A 16,675-nucleotide genomic window follows, 5' to 3' on the forward strand; every position below is an offset into this window, starting at 1 on the left:
CTAAGCAGGAGAGTGATGGAGTGCTGTATCAGATGACCTGGCCTCCACAATGACCCGACCTCAACCCAGTTGAGATGGTTTGGGATGAGTTGGACCGCAGGGTGAAGGAAAAGTAGCCAACGAGTGCTCAGCATATGTGGGAACTCCTTCAAGACTATTGGAAAAGCATTCCAGGTGAAGTTGGTTGAGAGAATGCCAAAAGTGTGCAAAGCTGTCATCAAGGAAAAGGGTGGCTACTTTGAAGAATCTCAACTCTAAAATATATTTTGATTTGTTTAACTTTATTTTGGTTACTACTTGATTACATATGTGTTATTTCATAGCTTTGATGTCTCACTATTATTTTACAATGTAGAAAATAGTAAAAAATTAAAATAAAATAAAAACTTGAATGAGTAGGTGTGTCCAAACTTTTGACTGGTACTGTATGTATTAAGTATCTCATAATAGGAGTGCTGATCTAGGATCAGGTCTTGTCCAGTTCATCTTATTCATTGTGATCTAAAGGGCAAAATGTATTCTGGCGCTTCTGCCCTTGACCCCCTGATTCAGAGCAGTCCTTGAGGACGTAAAGGTATATGGCTTCTTCTTGTGGTCAATATATGGAACCTGAGACTCAGCACACATGAGAAGTGAAAGAGAGTGATCCGTTACATTAGTTAGTGATCCGTTACATTAGTTAGTGATCCGTTACATTAGTTAGTGATCCGTTACATTAGTTAGTGATCCGGTACATTAGTTAGTGATCCGTTACATTAGTTAGTGATCCGTTACATTAGTTAGTGATCCGTTACATTAGTTAGTGATCCGGTACATTAGTTAGTGATCCGGTACATTAGTTAGTGATCCGTTACATTAGTTAGTGATTTGTTACATTAGAGTTTTGTTACATTACTTAGTGATCCGTTACATTAGTTAGTGTTCCGTTACATTAGTTGGTGATCCGTTACATTAGTTAGTGTTCCGTTACATTAGTTGGTGATCCGTTACATTAGTGATATGTTACATTAGTTAGTGATTTGTTACATTAGTTGGTGATTTGTTACATTAGTTAGTGATTCGTTACATTAGTTAGCGATGTGTTTCATAACTTAGCAGTAAAGCACCATACTGTCACAATGATGACATGATCAGCATGATGATGATGTCATGTGGGTCAACCACTCGGTCATAGTAGTAGTAGTAATAGGAATGGGTCACGGTAACAGAGTGATGACGAGACTCAGATTCTTCACTTTTTCAATATGTTACCAAACGTCTGCACTGTTCTGCAGTATTTTGGAATTGCCCAAATACTTACTGGTATCATGACAGCCATAGAACGTAGTAACATGAAGCAATCCTCATTTCTTGAGAATATTTTTTTCTAATGTCGCAAACACACAGCATTCAGTTGTCACCAAGAGTCACGTGTTTATTCCCAAACTATATCACACAAGATTTTTACATACAGACGGGTTTTAAAAAGGACCATAGAGGTCAGTTTGCTTCAGTTTTCTTTTTTTGTTGCCAAAAATCAGGTATGGCGGTATTGTGATTCTGTTATTGCGACAACCCTGCCATTTTCTAACGTCACACTGTTGGTAGGTAGTTCAATGTACAAAAGCATAAGAGGGAATAGCCCGCAGCAATATCACTGGAATAATTAAATGTAACCTGGGGAAGTAGAGGCTTCCAAACAAAAATCCACAATGAAATGGTACACGGGGGGAAAAAACGTTTATTGTTGAAAACATTTATTTTTGTACAAAACATTCACAAAGTTCTTCTATAAGAAGAAAATCTCAAAATGGTGACAAAGCAAAAGGTTAGGAAATGGTTCTGGAAAACTGTACGCAACTTTCGTTAGATAGTAAAATAAATATGCTCATTTCCGTGAGGTAGTTTTAATTTAATCACTAATATAGGGACGCATCCCAAACAAACTCAATTGGTACTATTGTTCAATCCTTATGTTTTCTTTCATCTCAAAATGAAGAGTTGTATTTTAATTTTTCCAGTAATATAGTTGTAACCTGGTTCACTTTGCCAGGAGGCTGAAACTTGGCCGCAAGTGGGTCTTCCAGCAAGACAATAACCCAAAGCATGAAAATCCACAGAGAAATTGTTAATTGACCACAAAAAACAACATTTCGCAATAGACATCTCAGTCTACAAACTTGAACCCCATTGTAAACCGGTGGTTTCAATTGAAGAGGACAGTCCATAAGTACAGACGAAGGATATAGGTCACATATCAAGGATCTGGAAAGATTCTATATTGAGATCACTCCCAATGTGTTCTCCAACTCATAAGACATTTTTAGAAAAAGGCTCAGTGCCGTTATCTATATTTTTGAGAAAAAAGTATTACTTGTTAAACAGCAGGTAGTCTAGTAGTTAGATCATTGGACCAGTAACAGAAAGGTTGTTAGATCAAATCCCCGAGCTGACATGGGAAAAATCCGTCGTTCTGCCCCTGAACAAGGCAGTTAACCCACTGTTCCTAGGCCGTCATTGTAAATAAGAATTTGTTCTTAACTGACTTGCCTAGTTAAATAAAGGTTCAATTAAAAAAAAAAAAAAAAGCTCTTTCTCTGAGCAATTGTATTGGTATAATATAGATGATTTTTTTGTTGCATACAATATAGCTCAAAATGTGTTTTGTTTGTGCTCATCTTCACCAAGGGGCTGTCAATATTTGGAACTGACTTTGCATCTTCACGAAAGTAGCAACTAGCGCAGAACCTCACTGTCCACTTTCATTAACGATACATAAGCCTATCATTCTAAGAAATTTCATTTTCGATTGATAACTCAATTTTCCCCAGATGACCCAAAAACCTACAGAACTTCTGATAAAAAGTCAAACGTAAGCAAATAGCATAGTTTCAAATTCCATATGCATATCATATAGTTCAGACTTTGCATTAAATGCACCAAAGTTAGCTTTCACGTGATAAAGACTAACAACTGTTACTCTAAAATGATTTTGTTAGCGTTAGCAGCCGATACAAAAATACCATTGTATAACAGTAATACATTTAAAAAATGCTGCAAAGTAATGAGAAATGACGTATTCCAGACATTTGCAATACATTTGTTAGTCCAGGTTCATTTAAAAACATTTCTAACAAAAACATTCCTATTATCAAGCAGTACAAATAGAGGTCAATCATTTCTGGCAAACTGACAGGTCACCCCCTCCCCCCCAAAAATGACGTGAAGCATAAATAATGTTTTAACCTAAAACCACACAAGTTATTGGTGGACAGACTGTGGCAAATTCCTTGTTGTGGTATAAGTACCAATATTCACTTTTTTTAAATTACAATTTCACCTTCATTCTTCAAGGATCATCTTAAATTGGGAACCCATGCTCATTCAAAAATTAAGTTAGAAGTCACAATATAGCAACAATGTCAAAACAGTCATAAATGTTCTAAAAAGCAATCATTAATATATCAGTAGTAAGAAACCATATGAACTATATTCAATATGTTGATTAGCAGATTTTGTGTAACTACAAACTACAGGTACAGTTATCTTACATTTATTTATACCTACTTCCCAGAAATATAGTTAAACACTTGATGATACATATGCTGAGGTTTTAGTATACAGGACCAGTCAAAAGTTTGGACACACCTACTCATTCAAGGGTTTCTCTTTATTTTTTAAAACTATTTTCTACATTGTATAATAGTAGTAAAGACATCACAACTATGAAATAGCACATATGGAATCATATAGTAACCAAAAAAAAAAGGGTTTCAACAAATCAAAATATATTTTATGCTTTTATATTTTTGGCTGCTTTTCCTTCACCCTGCGGTCCAACTCATCCCAAACCATCTCAAGTCGGGTCATTGTGGAGGCCAGGTCATCTGATGCAGCACTCCATCAATTTCCTTGTTCAAATAACCCTTACACAGCCTGGAGGTGTGTTTTGGGTCATTGTCCTGTTGAAAAACAAATTATAGTCCCACTAAGCGCAAACCAGATGGGAGGCTGTATCTCTGCAGAATGCTGTGGTAGCCATGCTGGTTAAGTGTGCACTGAATTCTAAATAAATCACTGACAGGTATTTGGTATTTTATTAGGATCAGTGTCAGTGTCACCAGCAAAGCACCCCCACACCATCACACCTCCTCCTCCATGCTTCATGGTGGGAACAACACATGCAGAGGTCATCCGTTCACCTACTCTGCGTCTCACAAAGACTCGGCAGCTGGAACCAAAAATCTCAAATTTGGACTCATTAGACCAAAGGACAGATTTCCACGGTCTTAATGTCCATTGCTCATGTTTCTTGACCCAAGTGAGTCTCTTTTTCTTATTGGTGTTTAGTAGTGTTTCTTTGCAGCAATTCGACCATGAAGGCCTAATTCACACAGTCTCCTCTGAACAGTTGATTTTGAGATGTGTCTGCTACTTAAACTCTGTGAAGAATTTATTTGGGCTGCAATTTCTCTAATGAAGTTATGCTCTGTAGCAGGGATAACTCTGGATCTTCCTTTCCTGTGTCGGTCCTCATGAGAGCCACTTTCATCATAGCGCTTGATGGTATTTGTGACTGCACTTTGAAGAAACTTTCAAAGTGCTTGAAATATTCTGGATTGACTGACCTTAATTTCTTAAAGTAATGATGGACAGTCGTTTCTCTTTGCTTATTTGAGCTGTTCTTGCCATAATATGGACTTGGTCTTTCACCAAATAGGGATATCTTCTGTACACCATCCCTATCTTGTCACAACACAACTGATTGGCTCAAATGCATTAAGGAAATAAATTCCACAAATGAACTTTTAACAAAAGCACATCTGTTAATTGAAATGCATTCTAGGTGACTACCTCATGAAGCTGGATGAGAGAATACCAAGAGTGTGCAAAGCTGTCATCAAGGCAAAGGGTCGCTACTAATCTCACATATAAAATATATTTTGATTTGTTTAACACTTTTTTGGTTACTACATGATTCCATGTGTTATTTCATAGTTTACAATGTAGAAAATAAAGAAAAATCCTTGAATGAGTAGGTGTGTGCAAACTTCTGTCTGGTACTGTATGTCTTTGAGGTTTCCGGTTAAATATATTAATTGTAGCCTCCCGGGTGGCGCAGTGGTATAGGGCACTGCATCGCAGTGCTAGCTGTGCCACCAGAGACTCTGAGACTCCGTCCGGGTTAGGGAGGGTTTGGCCGGTAGGGATGTCCTTGTCCCATCGCGCATTAGCGACTCCTGTGGCGGGCCGGGGGCAGTGCACGCTAACCAGGTCGCCAGGTGCACGGTGTTTTCTCCGACACATTGGTGCGGCTGGCTTCCGTGTTGGATGCGTGCTGTGTTAAGAAGCAGTGCGGCTTGGTTGGGGTGTGTTTCGGAGGACGCATGACTTTCGACCTTCGTCTCTCCCGAGCCCATACGGGAGTTGTAGCAATGGGACAAGATACAAACAATTGGATACCACGAAATTTGGGAGAAAAGGGGGTAAAATTAAAAAAAAAAAAAATATATATATATATATATAAATTGTTGTATGGAAATATAATTGAATTAATCAAACCTAGCGAGCTTAAAACAGCAGACTTAAACCGCAGGCATCATTTAAAATGATTAAAATGATGTTGTATTATGTTACACACAATCTTTATATGGCTGACTGTACGAACATGTAGGCGCTAACAGGTAGCCATGTAGGCGCTAACAGGTAGCCATGAAGGCGCTAACAGGTATCCATGTATGCGCTAACAGGTAGCCATGTAGGCGCTAACAGGTAGCCATGTAGGCGCTAACAGGTAGCCATGTAGGCGCTAACAGGTAGCCATGAAGGCGCTGACAGGTATCCATGTAGGCGCTAACAGGTATCCATGTAGGCGCTAACAGGTAGCCATGTAGGCGCTAACAGGTAGCCATGAAGGCGCTAACAGGTATCCATGTAGGCGCTAACAGGTATCCATGTAGGCGCTAACAGGTAGCCATGAAGGCGCTAACAGGTATCCATGTAGGCGCTAACAGGTAGCCATGAAGGCGCTAACAGGTATCCATGTAGGCGCTAACAGGTAGCCATGTAGGCTAGCTAACAGGTAGCCTACTGGCAGAAAGTCATGCTCTAGTTCAAACTAGGTTTGAGTGCCTCTATATATACATACAGTGTCTTCAGAAAGTATTCACACCCCTTGACTTTTTCCACATTTTGTTGTGTTACAGCCTGAATTTAGTTCAGGAGTAAAAATTGGCTTAACAAGTCACATAATAAGTTGATGATTTTTTTTAATGACCACCTCATCTTTGTACCCCACACATACAATTATTTGTAAGGTCACTCAGTCGAGCAGTGAATTTCAAACACAGATTCAACCACAAAATACAGGGAGGATTTCCGATGCCTCAAAGAAGGGCACCTATTGGTAGACGGGTAAATATAAAAAAGAAGACATTGACATTTCCCTTTGAACCCGGTGAAGTTATTAATTACACTTTGGATGGTGTAGAGTAAAGTAATAAAGTAAAGTAATACTGCAAAAAAATGTGGTAAAGCAATTCACTTTTTGTCCTGAATATAAAGTGTTATGTTTGGGGAAAATCCAATACAACACATTACTGAGTAGCACTCCATATTTTCAAGCACAGTGTTGGTTGTATCATGTTATGGGTATGCTTGTAATTGTTAAAGACTGGGGAGTTTTTCAGGATGAAAAATAAAACAGAATGGAGCTAAGCACAGGCAACATTCTAGAGGAAAACCTTTCAGCAGGACAATAACCTAAAACACAAGGCCAAATCTACACTGGACTTGCTTGCCAAGAAGACAGTGAATGATCCTGAGTGGACGAGATACAGTTTGACTTAAATCTACTTGAAAATCTATGGCAAGACCTGAAAATGGTTGTCAAGCAACGATCAACAACCAATTTGACTGAGCTTGAAGAATTTTGAATAGGAATAAAAGGGCAAATGTTGCACAATCCAGGAACAGCTCTTAGAGACTTACCCAGAAAGACTCTCAGCTCTTAGAGACTTACCCAGAAAGACTCCCAGCTCTTAGAGACTTACCCAGAAAGACTCCCAGCTCTTAGAGACTTACCAAGAAAGACTCTCAGCTCTTAGAGACTTACCCAGAAAGACTCCCAGCTCTTAGAGACTTACCCAGAAAGACTCTCAGCTCTTAGAGACTTACCCAGAAAGACTCACAGCTGTAATCGCTGCCAAAGGTGCTTCTACAAAGTATTGACTCAGGGGTGTGAATACTTATGTAAATGAGATATTTCTGTATTGTCAAAAAACATGTTTTCACTTTGTTATTATGGGGTGTTGTGTGTTGATGGGTGATAAAATATCTATGTAATCCATTTTGAATTCACAACTAAACGTAGAATTAGTCAGGAGGTAGGAATACCTTTCTGAAGGCACTGTACATGTTTGGAGTGCCTCAAAGAATAATATTTCCAAAATTGAAATGTATATCTCATTAAAAAAGGGGCAATCTGCAATTGCTACATCCATTTTTGGACTTAAAGAATATAACTTATGCCTCTGAGCTTGTTCAACTGTCGTACCCCCATCAGAACCCAACATATAATCTTATTTTACACCAATGTTTGCAAACAATGTAAACCAACACTATATATCCTCAAACCATGGTTAAAACTATCATTTTGATATCATGGATGTTTTAGCATCAAACAATGTTACATAAACCAACACTATATATCCTCAAACCATAGTTAAAACTATCATTTTGATATCATGGATGTTCAGTCCTAGCATCCACAGCTCCGTCTACGAATTTGAGAGCGGTTACATTTCTCCAGCCCCGTCCCTCAACTTTGTTATCGTTTCAACTACTGATCGCCCCTTTAAACTAAAGTATGTTCAAAATGGCAAATAAAATACACAAATCAATATCAAAAGCACTATTCCATAGCTCAGTATCCTCGTGTTTTATTGACCTAACTACAGTACATTGGCACACCTCAACAAACACTACTCACCATCATGTAAACCTACCATAATTTCCTACAACTGTACCAGTATGTCCAAGATACATCGTCTCATTTACACGATCCACCCCCCCCCCCCCAAAAAAAAACCCATCAATAAATTAGATATTTATACACAATTATTTCTGAAGTAATAGATATGATAAGTCATTGGATGGCAAAAGACATGTGAGGTTTGAAAATGAAGACTCATCAGGGGAATCGCTGGCTAATTGATATGATGAACAGCACTGCTCTCCCAACATCCAGACACCTGAGGAAAGGGACACTTTCTAAATGAGGGGGACTGAAGACAAATAAGAATAATCCTCATCCACATAGTTAACAAAAGAAAGGCCCATATATGACAGTAAATGTAATGGTTGTGGTGTTTGTGTCTATGTGAGAACATTGAGGTAACGTAGACCCCACATTGGATGTGTGACCAAACACATTCTTGCTCCAAAGTCAATTTACATACACTCCACATCGCTCCTGTTATGTAGCTGCAGTCCATTCGGGAAATTATTCAGAGCCCTTGACTTGGTCCACCTTTTGTTACGTTACAGCCTTTTTCTAAATAGATTAAATTAAATAAAAAATCCTTATAAATCTACACACAATACCCCCATAAAGATCATCCTTGAGATGTTTCTACAACTTGATCGGAGTCCACCTGTGGTAAATTCTATTGATTGGACATTATTTGGAAAGGCACACACCTGTCTATATAAAAGGTCCCACAGTGGACAGTGCATGTCAGAGCAAAAACCAAGCCGTAGAGCTCCGAGACAGGATTTTGTCGAGGCACAGATCTGGGGAAGGGTACCAAAAACATTCTGCAGCATTGAAGGTCCCAAAGAACACAATGGCCTCCATCATTCTTAAACAGAAGAAGATTGGAACCACCAAGAATCTTCCTAGGGCTGGCCGCTCGGCCAAGCTGAGCAATCGGGGGTGAAGGGCCTTGCTCAGAGAGGTTACCAAGAACCCGATGATCATGCTGACAGAGTTCCAGAGTTCCTCTGTGGAGATGGGAGAACCTTCCAGAAGGACAACCATCTCTGCAGCACTCCACCAGAGTGGCCAGACAGAAGCCACTCCTCAGTAAAAGGCACACGACAGCCCACTTGGAGTTTGCCAAAAGGCACCTATAGGACTCTCAACCATGAGAAACAAGAGTCTCTGGTCTGATGAAACCAAGACTGAACTCTTTGGCCTGAATGCCAAGTGTCACGTCTGGAGAAAACATGGCACCATCCCTACGGTGAAGCATACTGCATAAGCATACTAGACTGGGAGACTACTCAGGATCGAAGGAAAGATGAACAGAGAAAAGGAAAGAGCGATCCTTGATGAAAACCTGCTGCAGAGCGCTCAGGACCCCACACTGGGGCGAAGGTTCACTTTCCAACAGGACAAAGACCCTAAGCACACAGCCAAGACAGAGCAGGAGTGGCTTCGGGACAAGTTCTTGAATGTCCTTGAGTGGCCCAGCCAGAGCCCGGACTTGAACCCGATCGATCGAACATCTTTGGAGTGACCTGAAAATAGCTGGTCAGAGTTTGAGAGGATCTGCAGAGAATGGGAGAAACTCCCCAAATACAGGTGTGCCAAGCTTGTAGCGTCATACCCAAGAAGACTCAAGGCTGTAATCGTTGCCAAAGATGTTTCAACAAAGTACCGAGTAAAAGGGTCTGAATACTTATGTAAATGTGATATTTACGTGTTTTATTTTTAATAAATGAGCAAAAACCTGTTTTTGCTTTGTCATTATGGGGTCTTGTGTGTAAATTGATAAGGGGAATAAAAAAACAATTTAATACACTTTAGAATAAGGCTGAAGCGTAACATAATTAGGAAAAAGTCAAGGGGTCTGAATACTTTCAGAATGCCCTGTATAGCAGTCCACACACCGCAGGACCTAAGGTTCTGATTCCACACAAGCAGATCTGACTAGACTACAAAGCTTTCCAGGATTCTGATCTTGGATCAGTTATATGTGATGCGTCGGTGGCTCAGGCCGCTGCTCGAAGATATCATTCTAAATCCAGCTAAACTGATTGGAAGGTGGTCACCCAAGCAGCACTGTCTTAATCTGATCCCGGGACAGGCACATCTGAGCAGCCTATTCAGTGAAACTGATATGGGATAGTGGTGTGGGGGGGGCGAGGTGAATGGTGGTTTGGAAATAACATCTGAGATCAGCAGATCTGGGCGGCCTGCTCGTTGACGGCGCACCGGGCCTGATGGACCCTGGTGCAGGAGGACGTGTGTCTGTTGAAGCTGTCCCGCCACATGAAGCGCTTGGCACACAGGCTGCACTCGTAGGGCTTGACGCCCGTGTGAATCTTCATGTGGCCGACCAGGTGGTGCTTCATCTTGAAACTCTTGCCGCACACGGCGCAGCCGTACGGCCGCAAGCCCAGGTGCATGCTCATGTGCCGGTCCCGCTGGCTCTTGTGAGTGAAGCTCTTGCCACACTGGCAGGGGTACAGCTTGTAGACCACTGAGGTGAAGCCCGAGTGAGAGGTCTCTTCCTGGAGGCCACCAGGGGTTCCTTCTCCTCCACCACCACTCTCCTCAACTCCGGTTGCCCCTTCTAGCAGGTCATCTTTCAGTCCAAGCGGTGTCCCGTCGGCCTTGTCGGTGGAGAAGCCCTCTATGGAGGTACCGTAGAAGTCCAGAGGATCCTCCTCCAGGCTCTCCTCCAGCTGAGCCACCGGTTTCTCATCAATGCCGTGGTCCAGGGAGCTCCTGCTGGCTGAGGCCTGGGAGTGGGTAAGTTTCAGCTGCTCAGGGTCAGTGACCGCAGGGTCCCCGCTAAAGAGGGCCCCGTCACCCTTGCAATCTGCGCGCCTTTCTGACTTTACGTGGACCCATTTCCTGTGGCCCATGATACTGGGTGGGACATAGGCAGGTCTGGAGTACTGGTAGTCCCCCTCGCCACCCTCTTCAACGTCCCCATCCTGGCTGGCGACCTCACTACCTGAGCCATCGTGGTCGACCGGTGGCGAGCAGCTTCCGCTGGGCTGGGTGCTGTTGTTCTCCAGAGTGGGAGGGGAGAAGCTGTTCTCCAGGAGCTGGTCCATCTCCATTTTGGCAAAGCCCTCTACTGCTCCTCCTCCTCCACCATCCTCCAGGCCCATGGAGCCGTCCCCGGGGCTGTGGTAGCTACTGTCCCCAGGGAAAGGCCTGTCCCTCAGCCCACCAGAAGACTTGTGCACTAATGTGCTAGCGCCGCTTCCTACCACCTCTAAGAGCTCAGTGCATTTGTCCACCACGTGCCACATCTGGAGGAAGCTAGCTGCCGTGAGGAAAGCTACCACCTCGCCGGCAGGTAGGTGCAGGGTGCCCGTGTAGCAAGAGAGGAGGAGACGTTCGAACACGCACGGGTGCATGACGTCAGGTAAAACACAGCGGGCACTGTTTTTAAGGAGCACTTGGTCGCAGAAGTAGGGCGAACTGGCAGCCAAGATGGCCCGGTGAGCACGGTACTGGTGTCCCTGGATGACTACGATGATGTCACAGAGCTGGCCCCTCTGCCGCTGCTGGTTGAGCTTCTGCAGCATGGTTCCAGAGAAGTTTGGGAAGTCCACGCGGAGCACATTCCCCTCAGACTCCATGGCAGCCAGGGGGTCTAGATCTAGAATATGTAGAACATGAACAGGTCATTAATTGTGTTGATGTTAACTATGTGGGTTATAGATTTACACTGAGTATACCAAACATTAGGCCCAACTTCCTAATATTGAGTTGCCCTTTGCCCTCAGAACACTCTCAATTCGTTGGGGAACGGATTCTACAAGGTGTCGAAAGCGTTCCACAGGGATGCTGACCCATGTTGACTCCAATGCTTCCACAGGGATGCTGACCCATGTTGACTCCAATGCTTCCCACAGTTATGTCAAGTTGGCTGGATGTCCTTTGGGTGGTGGACCATTCTTGATACACACAGGAAACTGTTGAGTGTGAAAAACCCTGCAACGTTGCAGTTCTTGACGCAAACCGGTGCGCCTGGCATCTACTACCATACCCTGTTCAAAGGCACTTAAATATGTTGTCTTGTCCATTCGCTCTCTGAATGGCACACATATACAATCCATGTCTCAATTGTCTCAAGGCTTAAAAATCCTTCTTTAACCCGTCTCCTCCCCTTCATCTACACTGACTGAAGTGGATTTAACAATAAGGGATTATAGCTTTCACCTTTTTCCAGTATATGTCATGGAAAGAGCAGATGTTCTTAATGTTTTGTACAGTCAGTGTAGCTCAGAACAAATAGAACATGAATAGGTTATTAAAAAGGATAGTTCATGCAAAGTCTATATGTGGGTCTGAATGCCTTACCTTGAGTTGTGTCTGAAGGCCCATGGTGACAGAATCTGTAATTATTCATTATTTACTTCCGGTGACAGCTTGGAGTTAGCGGAAACAGCCGAACCGATGTTATCAAAGCTGCACTGCAAACCACAACTTCCTGTCAATACTCGCAAAGAACATGTCCACGTTTTCTTCGCCGTGAGACTGTTGTTATTTTTTTCGCTAGATATACAGTGGGGCTAAAAAGTATTTAGTCAGCCACCAATTGTGCAAGTTCTCCCACTTAAAAAGATGAGAGAGGCCTGTAATTTTCATCATAGGTACACTTCAACTATGATAGACAAAATGAGGGGGAAAAAATCCAGAAAATCACATTGTAGGATTTTAAATGAATTGATTTGCAAATGATGGTGGAAAATAAGTATTTGGTCAATAACAAAAGTATCTCAATACTTTGTTTACATACCCTTTGTTGGCAATGACAGAGGTCAAACGTTTTCTGTAAGTCTTCACAAGGTTTTCACACACTGTTGCTGGTATTTTGGCCCATTCCTCCATGCAGATCTCCTCTAGAGCGTTGATGTTTTGGGGCTGTTGCTGGGCAACACGGACTTTCAACTCCCTCCAAAGACTTTCTATGGGGTTGAGATCTGGAGACTGGCTAGGCCACTCCAGGACCTTGAAATGCTTCTTATGAAGCCACTCCTTCGTTGCCCGGGCGGTGTGTTTGGGATCATTGTCATGCTGAAAGACCCAGCCACGTTTCATCTTCAATGCCCTTGCTGATGGAAGGAGGTTTTCACTCAAAATCTCACGATACATGGCCCCATTCATTCTTTCCTTTACACGGATCAGTCGTCCTGGTCCCTTTGCAGAAAAACAGTCACAAAGCATGATGTTTCCACCCCCATGCTTCACAGTAGATATGGTGTTCTTTGGATGCATCTCAGCATTCTTTGTCCTCCAAACACGACGAGTCGAGCTTTTACCAAAATGTTATATTTTGGTTTCCTCTGACCATATGGCATTCTCCCAATCTTCCTCTGGATCATCCAAATGCTCTCTAGCAAACTTCAGACGGGCCTGGACATGTACTGGCTTAAGCAGGGGGACACGTCTGGCACTGCAGGATTTGAGTCCCTGGCGGCGTAGTGTGTTACTGATGGTAGGCTTTGTTACTTTGGTCCCAGCTCTCTGCAGGTCATTCACTAGGTCCCCCCGTGTGGTTCTGGGATTTTGTGATCTTGTGATCATTTTGACCCCACGGGGTGAGATCTTGCGTGGAGCCCCAGATCGAGGGAGATTATCAGTGGTCTTGTATGTCTTCCATTTCCTAATAATTGCTCCCACAGTTGATTTCTTCAAACCAAGCTGGTGCAGGTCTACAATTTCGTTTCTGGTGTCCTTTGACAGCTCTTTGGTCTTGGCCATAGTGGAGTTTGGAATATGACTGTTTGAGGTTGTGGACAGGTGTCTTTTATACTGATAACAAGTTCAAACAGGTGCCATTAATACAGGTAACGAGTGGAGGACAGAGGAGCCTCTTAAAGAAGAAGTTACAGGTCTGTGAGAGCCAGAAATCTTGCTTGTTTGTAGGTGACCAAATACTTATTTTCCACCATAATTTGCAAATAAATTCATTAAAAATCCTACAATGTGATTTTCTGGATTTTTTCCCCCATTTTGTCTGTCATAGTTGAAGTGTACCTATGATGAACATTACAGGCCTCTCATATTTTTAAGTGGGATAACTTGCACAATTGGTGGCTGACTAAATACTTTTTTTGCTCCACTGTATGTGATAACTAACCTGTTCCTGGCAAAACTTTCTTCGTTCTCGATTCAGTGATAAAAAGTATCTTAGAAATGTCAGGTGTCCAGGTGCAGGTGTTTCTACAAATGCCAGCGAAAACTCTGAAAGATATTAAATCCATGTTTTGTACCAAGTGAGAAATGCCTCTTGAATGTGTGTAGATCTTTGTTTTGGTAGCACTGTGTGGCCGCGGCACATAGAAACAACTAGTTCCTGCAAAGACGTTGGGAAATGCAAGATGCCTGGCAGCTTAAATAACGAGGGAACTCCTCACTTGGTGCAAAATGTGGATTTGAAATCTTTCTGAGTTTTCGTGGGTTTTTGTAGAACCACCTGCAATTGGACATGGACATTTGGAACATACTTTTTTCCCCGAATCGAGAACAAAGGAGGTTTTGCCAAGAACAGGTTAGTTGAACAATCTATTGCGTCGTTTTATATAGGGCTTTCCTGTAATTACCATCATGGTAACATAGTAATCACATATCTGGTGTACAAACTGGTAGCTCCAGCTTTGATAACATCGGATTGGCTGTTTCCACTCATGGAAAACTGATGATGCTAATATGCTAACTCCAGGCTGTTAGCCAGAAGTAGATAATGCATAATTGTGGATTCTGTCATCATGGGCCTTCAGACACAACTCAAGGTAAGGGTAATTTGATCCAAATATAGATTTTGCATGAACTATCCTTTTAATTGTGTTGAAGTTAACTACGTGTGTTTTATTTCCTGTATCGTTTAAGATCCAGTTTTATTTGACACATCCACTTATACAGGGATAGTGCTTAACTTGCAAGCCCTACCCAACAGTGCAGTATTCAATATAAACAAGTAGAACTAATAACAAAATAAGACTTTTAAAAACCCCACAATAAATAAGAGAGGAAGATATATACAGGGTCAGTTATGTACAGGGCCAGCTACATATAGGGTCAGCTATATACAGAATCAGTGCCACAGAGAGGAAGCTATATACATGGTAAGTGCCAGTACCACATGTACAATGTGCAGAGATACTGGAGTATTGAGGTAGATATGTACATGAACCCACATTTAAAAAATACTACAGTACTTACAATAGAATTATATAGTATACTGTAGAATACTACACTGCAGATTGTAGTATCCCTTGATCATGTGTAGTACCTACTATAGAATGTTGTAGTATACTGTATAATACTATAGTAAATACTATAATATTATCCAAAAAAAAGTACTTTTAATAAATACTACAATAATGTTTGCAAAAACACTACACATTTTTAAAGTATATTAAATACTACTGTTTTAAATTTGCACCCTGCCTATTCCTTTCCCCCATATTGCAATTTGTGCCACCCATAAGTTTTAAAAAAACAAGCTACAATCCAAGGATAGACAATATATTGTGTTCCCTACAGGTTATAGAAAAGAAAGACCACAGTCCTATCGATCTATAGAACATAATACTAGTAAACGTTCACTCCCACTTAGCTAGGAGATGCGATAAAAACACAACATCTATGATTAACTATCATTAACTAACATATTCCATAATCATATTCATCAAAGGAGACCACACGGAGTAGCTTCAACTTGCTAAAGATGGCCATTATCATTTACATACGTGGGGTGTGCACTCAATAATGGTACTCAATGATATAAGCAAAATACAAAATACAATTGAAAACTCAATTAGGTAAAAACGTAGGTAAGCTATATAGCTTTTGATTTCAACATCGGCAAACTGTTATGTGCCCACCTATTTGCATACCGAATACTACGTGCAAGTGTCACATTTCCATTTTCCTTGTGATTCACCCGATCCTGAAAAATCATGTTGCAGAAGCTGGCTAGCTAGGCTAGCCTATGGCGCTAACCAAGTAGCCATGCACTGAATAAATAAAATCCTGACGATTAAGATGAATTTCTAAGTTTTCAAGAATGACTGGCCATACGTCACTATCTCGCTATTGTACGTGCATGAAACATATAGTTGTCTCACCTTCAATTTCATTTCTATCTCTTGATTTAGAATACAACAGTCGCTTCTCTTCCGAGTTCCACTGGAAATCTTTCAGACCACGTCATCACGTAACCAAGAATCGCATGGCGCATGATGAGCAATGTAAACAAACCCGCCCCCAGCCCGCCCTCACTGTCTGGGTTGCCAGATGAGTTAGAATCATGGTTGGAGGAGGGCCTTCTAAAAATGTTGTAGGTTTATCGGACAGATTCTTACTTCTGTAGATTCATACATAATGTTGGCATACAACAATGTCCCCCCCCCCACCTGAATTCTTAAAGTTCAAATAATATGTCTTTTAAATGACATATTTGAGTTCATCTCATCCGAAAGAAAACACATATTAAATACAACCCTGATGTGCAACGTAGTGAGACGATGAGCTGATATTTGGCAGAAAAAGACCGGAAAGGAAGAAGTTACTTTGCAGGACATTCTTGAAAAATACCTATTGGAAACGTTGGGTGTGTGTGCTGGTTCTAAATGAATGAAAATACTAAGCATACGACTTTGATATCCTGCGCATGCTTTTCCCTGTGGACATATTTGTATATTCTTGAGACCACAATGATAC

General features: G+C 41.6%; 1 protein-coding gene across 1 annotated transcript; it reads right to left on the bottom strand.

Moving 5' to 3' along the window:
• Positions 1-7,894: 7,894 nt before the first annotated feature.
• LOC115128836 (zinc finger and BTB domain-containing protein 43-like) lies at positions 7,895-16,156 on the bottom strand. Its single transcript, XM_029658960.2, has 2 exons — positions 16,081-16,156; positions 7,895-11,603 (listed from the first exon to the last, which is right to left on the bottom strand). Exon 2 carries the CDS (start codon positions 11,581-11,583, stop codon positions 10,162-10,164), a length of 1,422 nt encoding a protein of 473 aa, XP_029514820.1. The 5' UTR covers positions 11,584-11,603; positions 16,081-16,156; the 3' UTR covers positions 7,895-10,161.
• Positions 16,157-16,675: the final 519 nt, after the last annotated feature.

Source organism: Oncorhynchus nerka, linkage group LG4 (assembly GCF_034236695.1).
Source record: "Oncorhynchus nerka isolate Pitt River linkage group LG4, Oner_Uvic_2.0, whole genome shotgun sequence".
Lineage (NCBI taxonomy): Eukaryota > Metazoa > Chordata > Actinopteri > Salmoniformes > Salmonidae > Oncorhynchus > Oncorhynchus nerka.

Coding starts and splice junctions, on each gene's coding strand:
- LOC115128836 (XM_029658960.2), bottom strand. CDS start 11,583: ATGGAGTCTGAGGGGAATGTGCTCCGCGTGGACTTCCCAAACTTCTCT.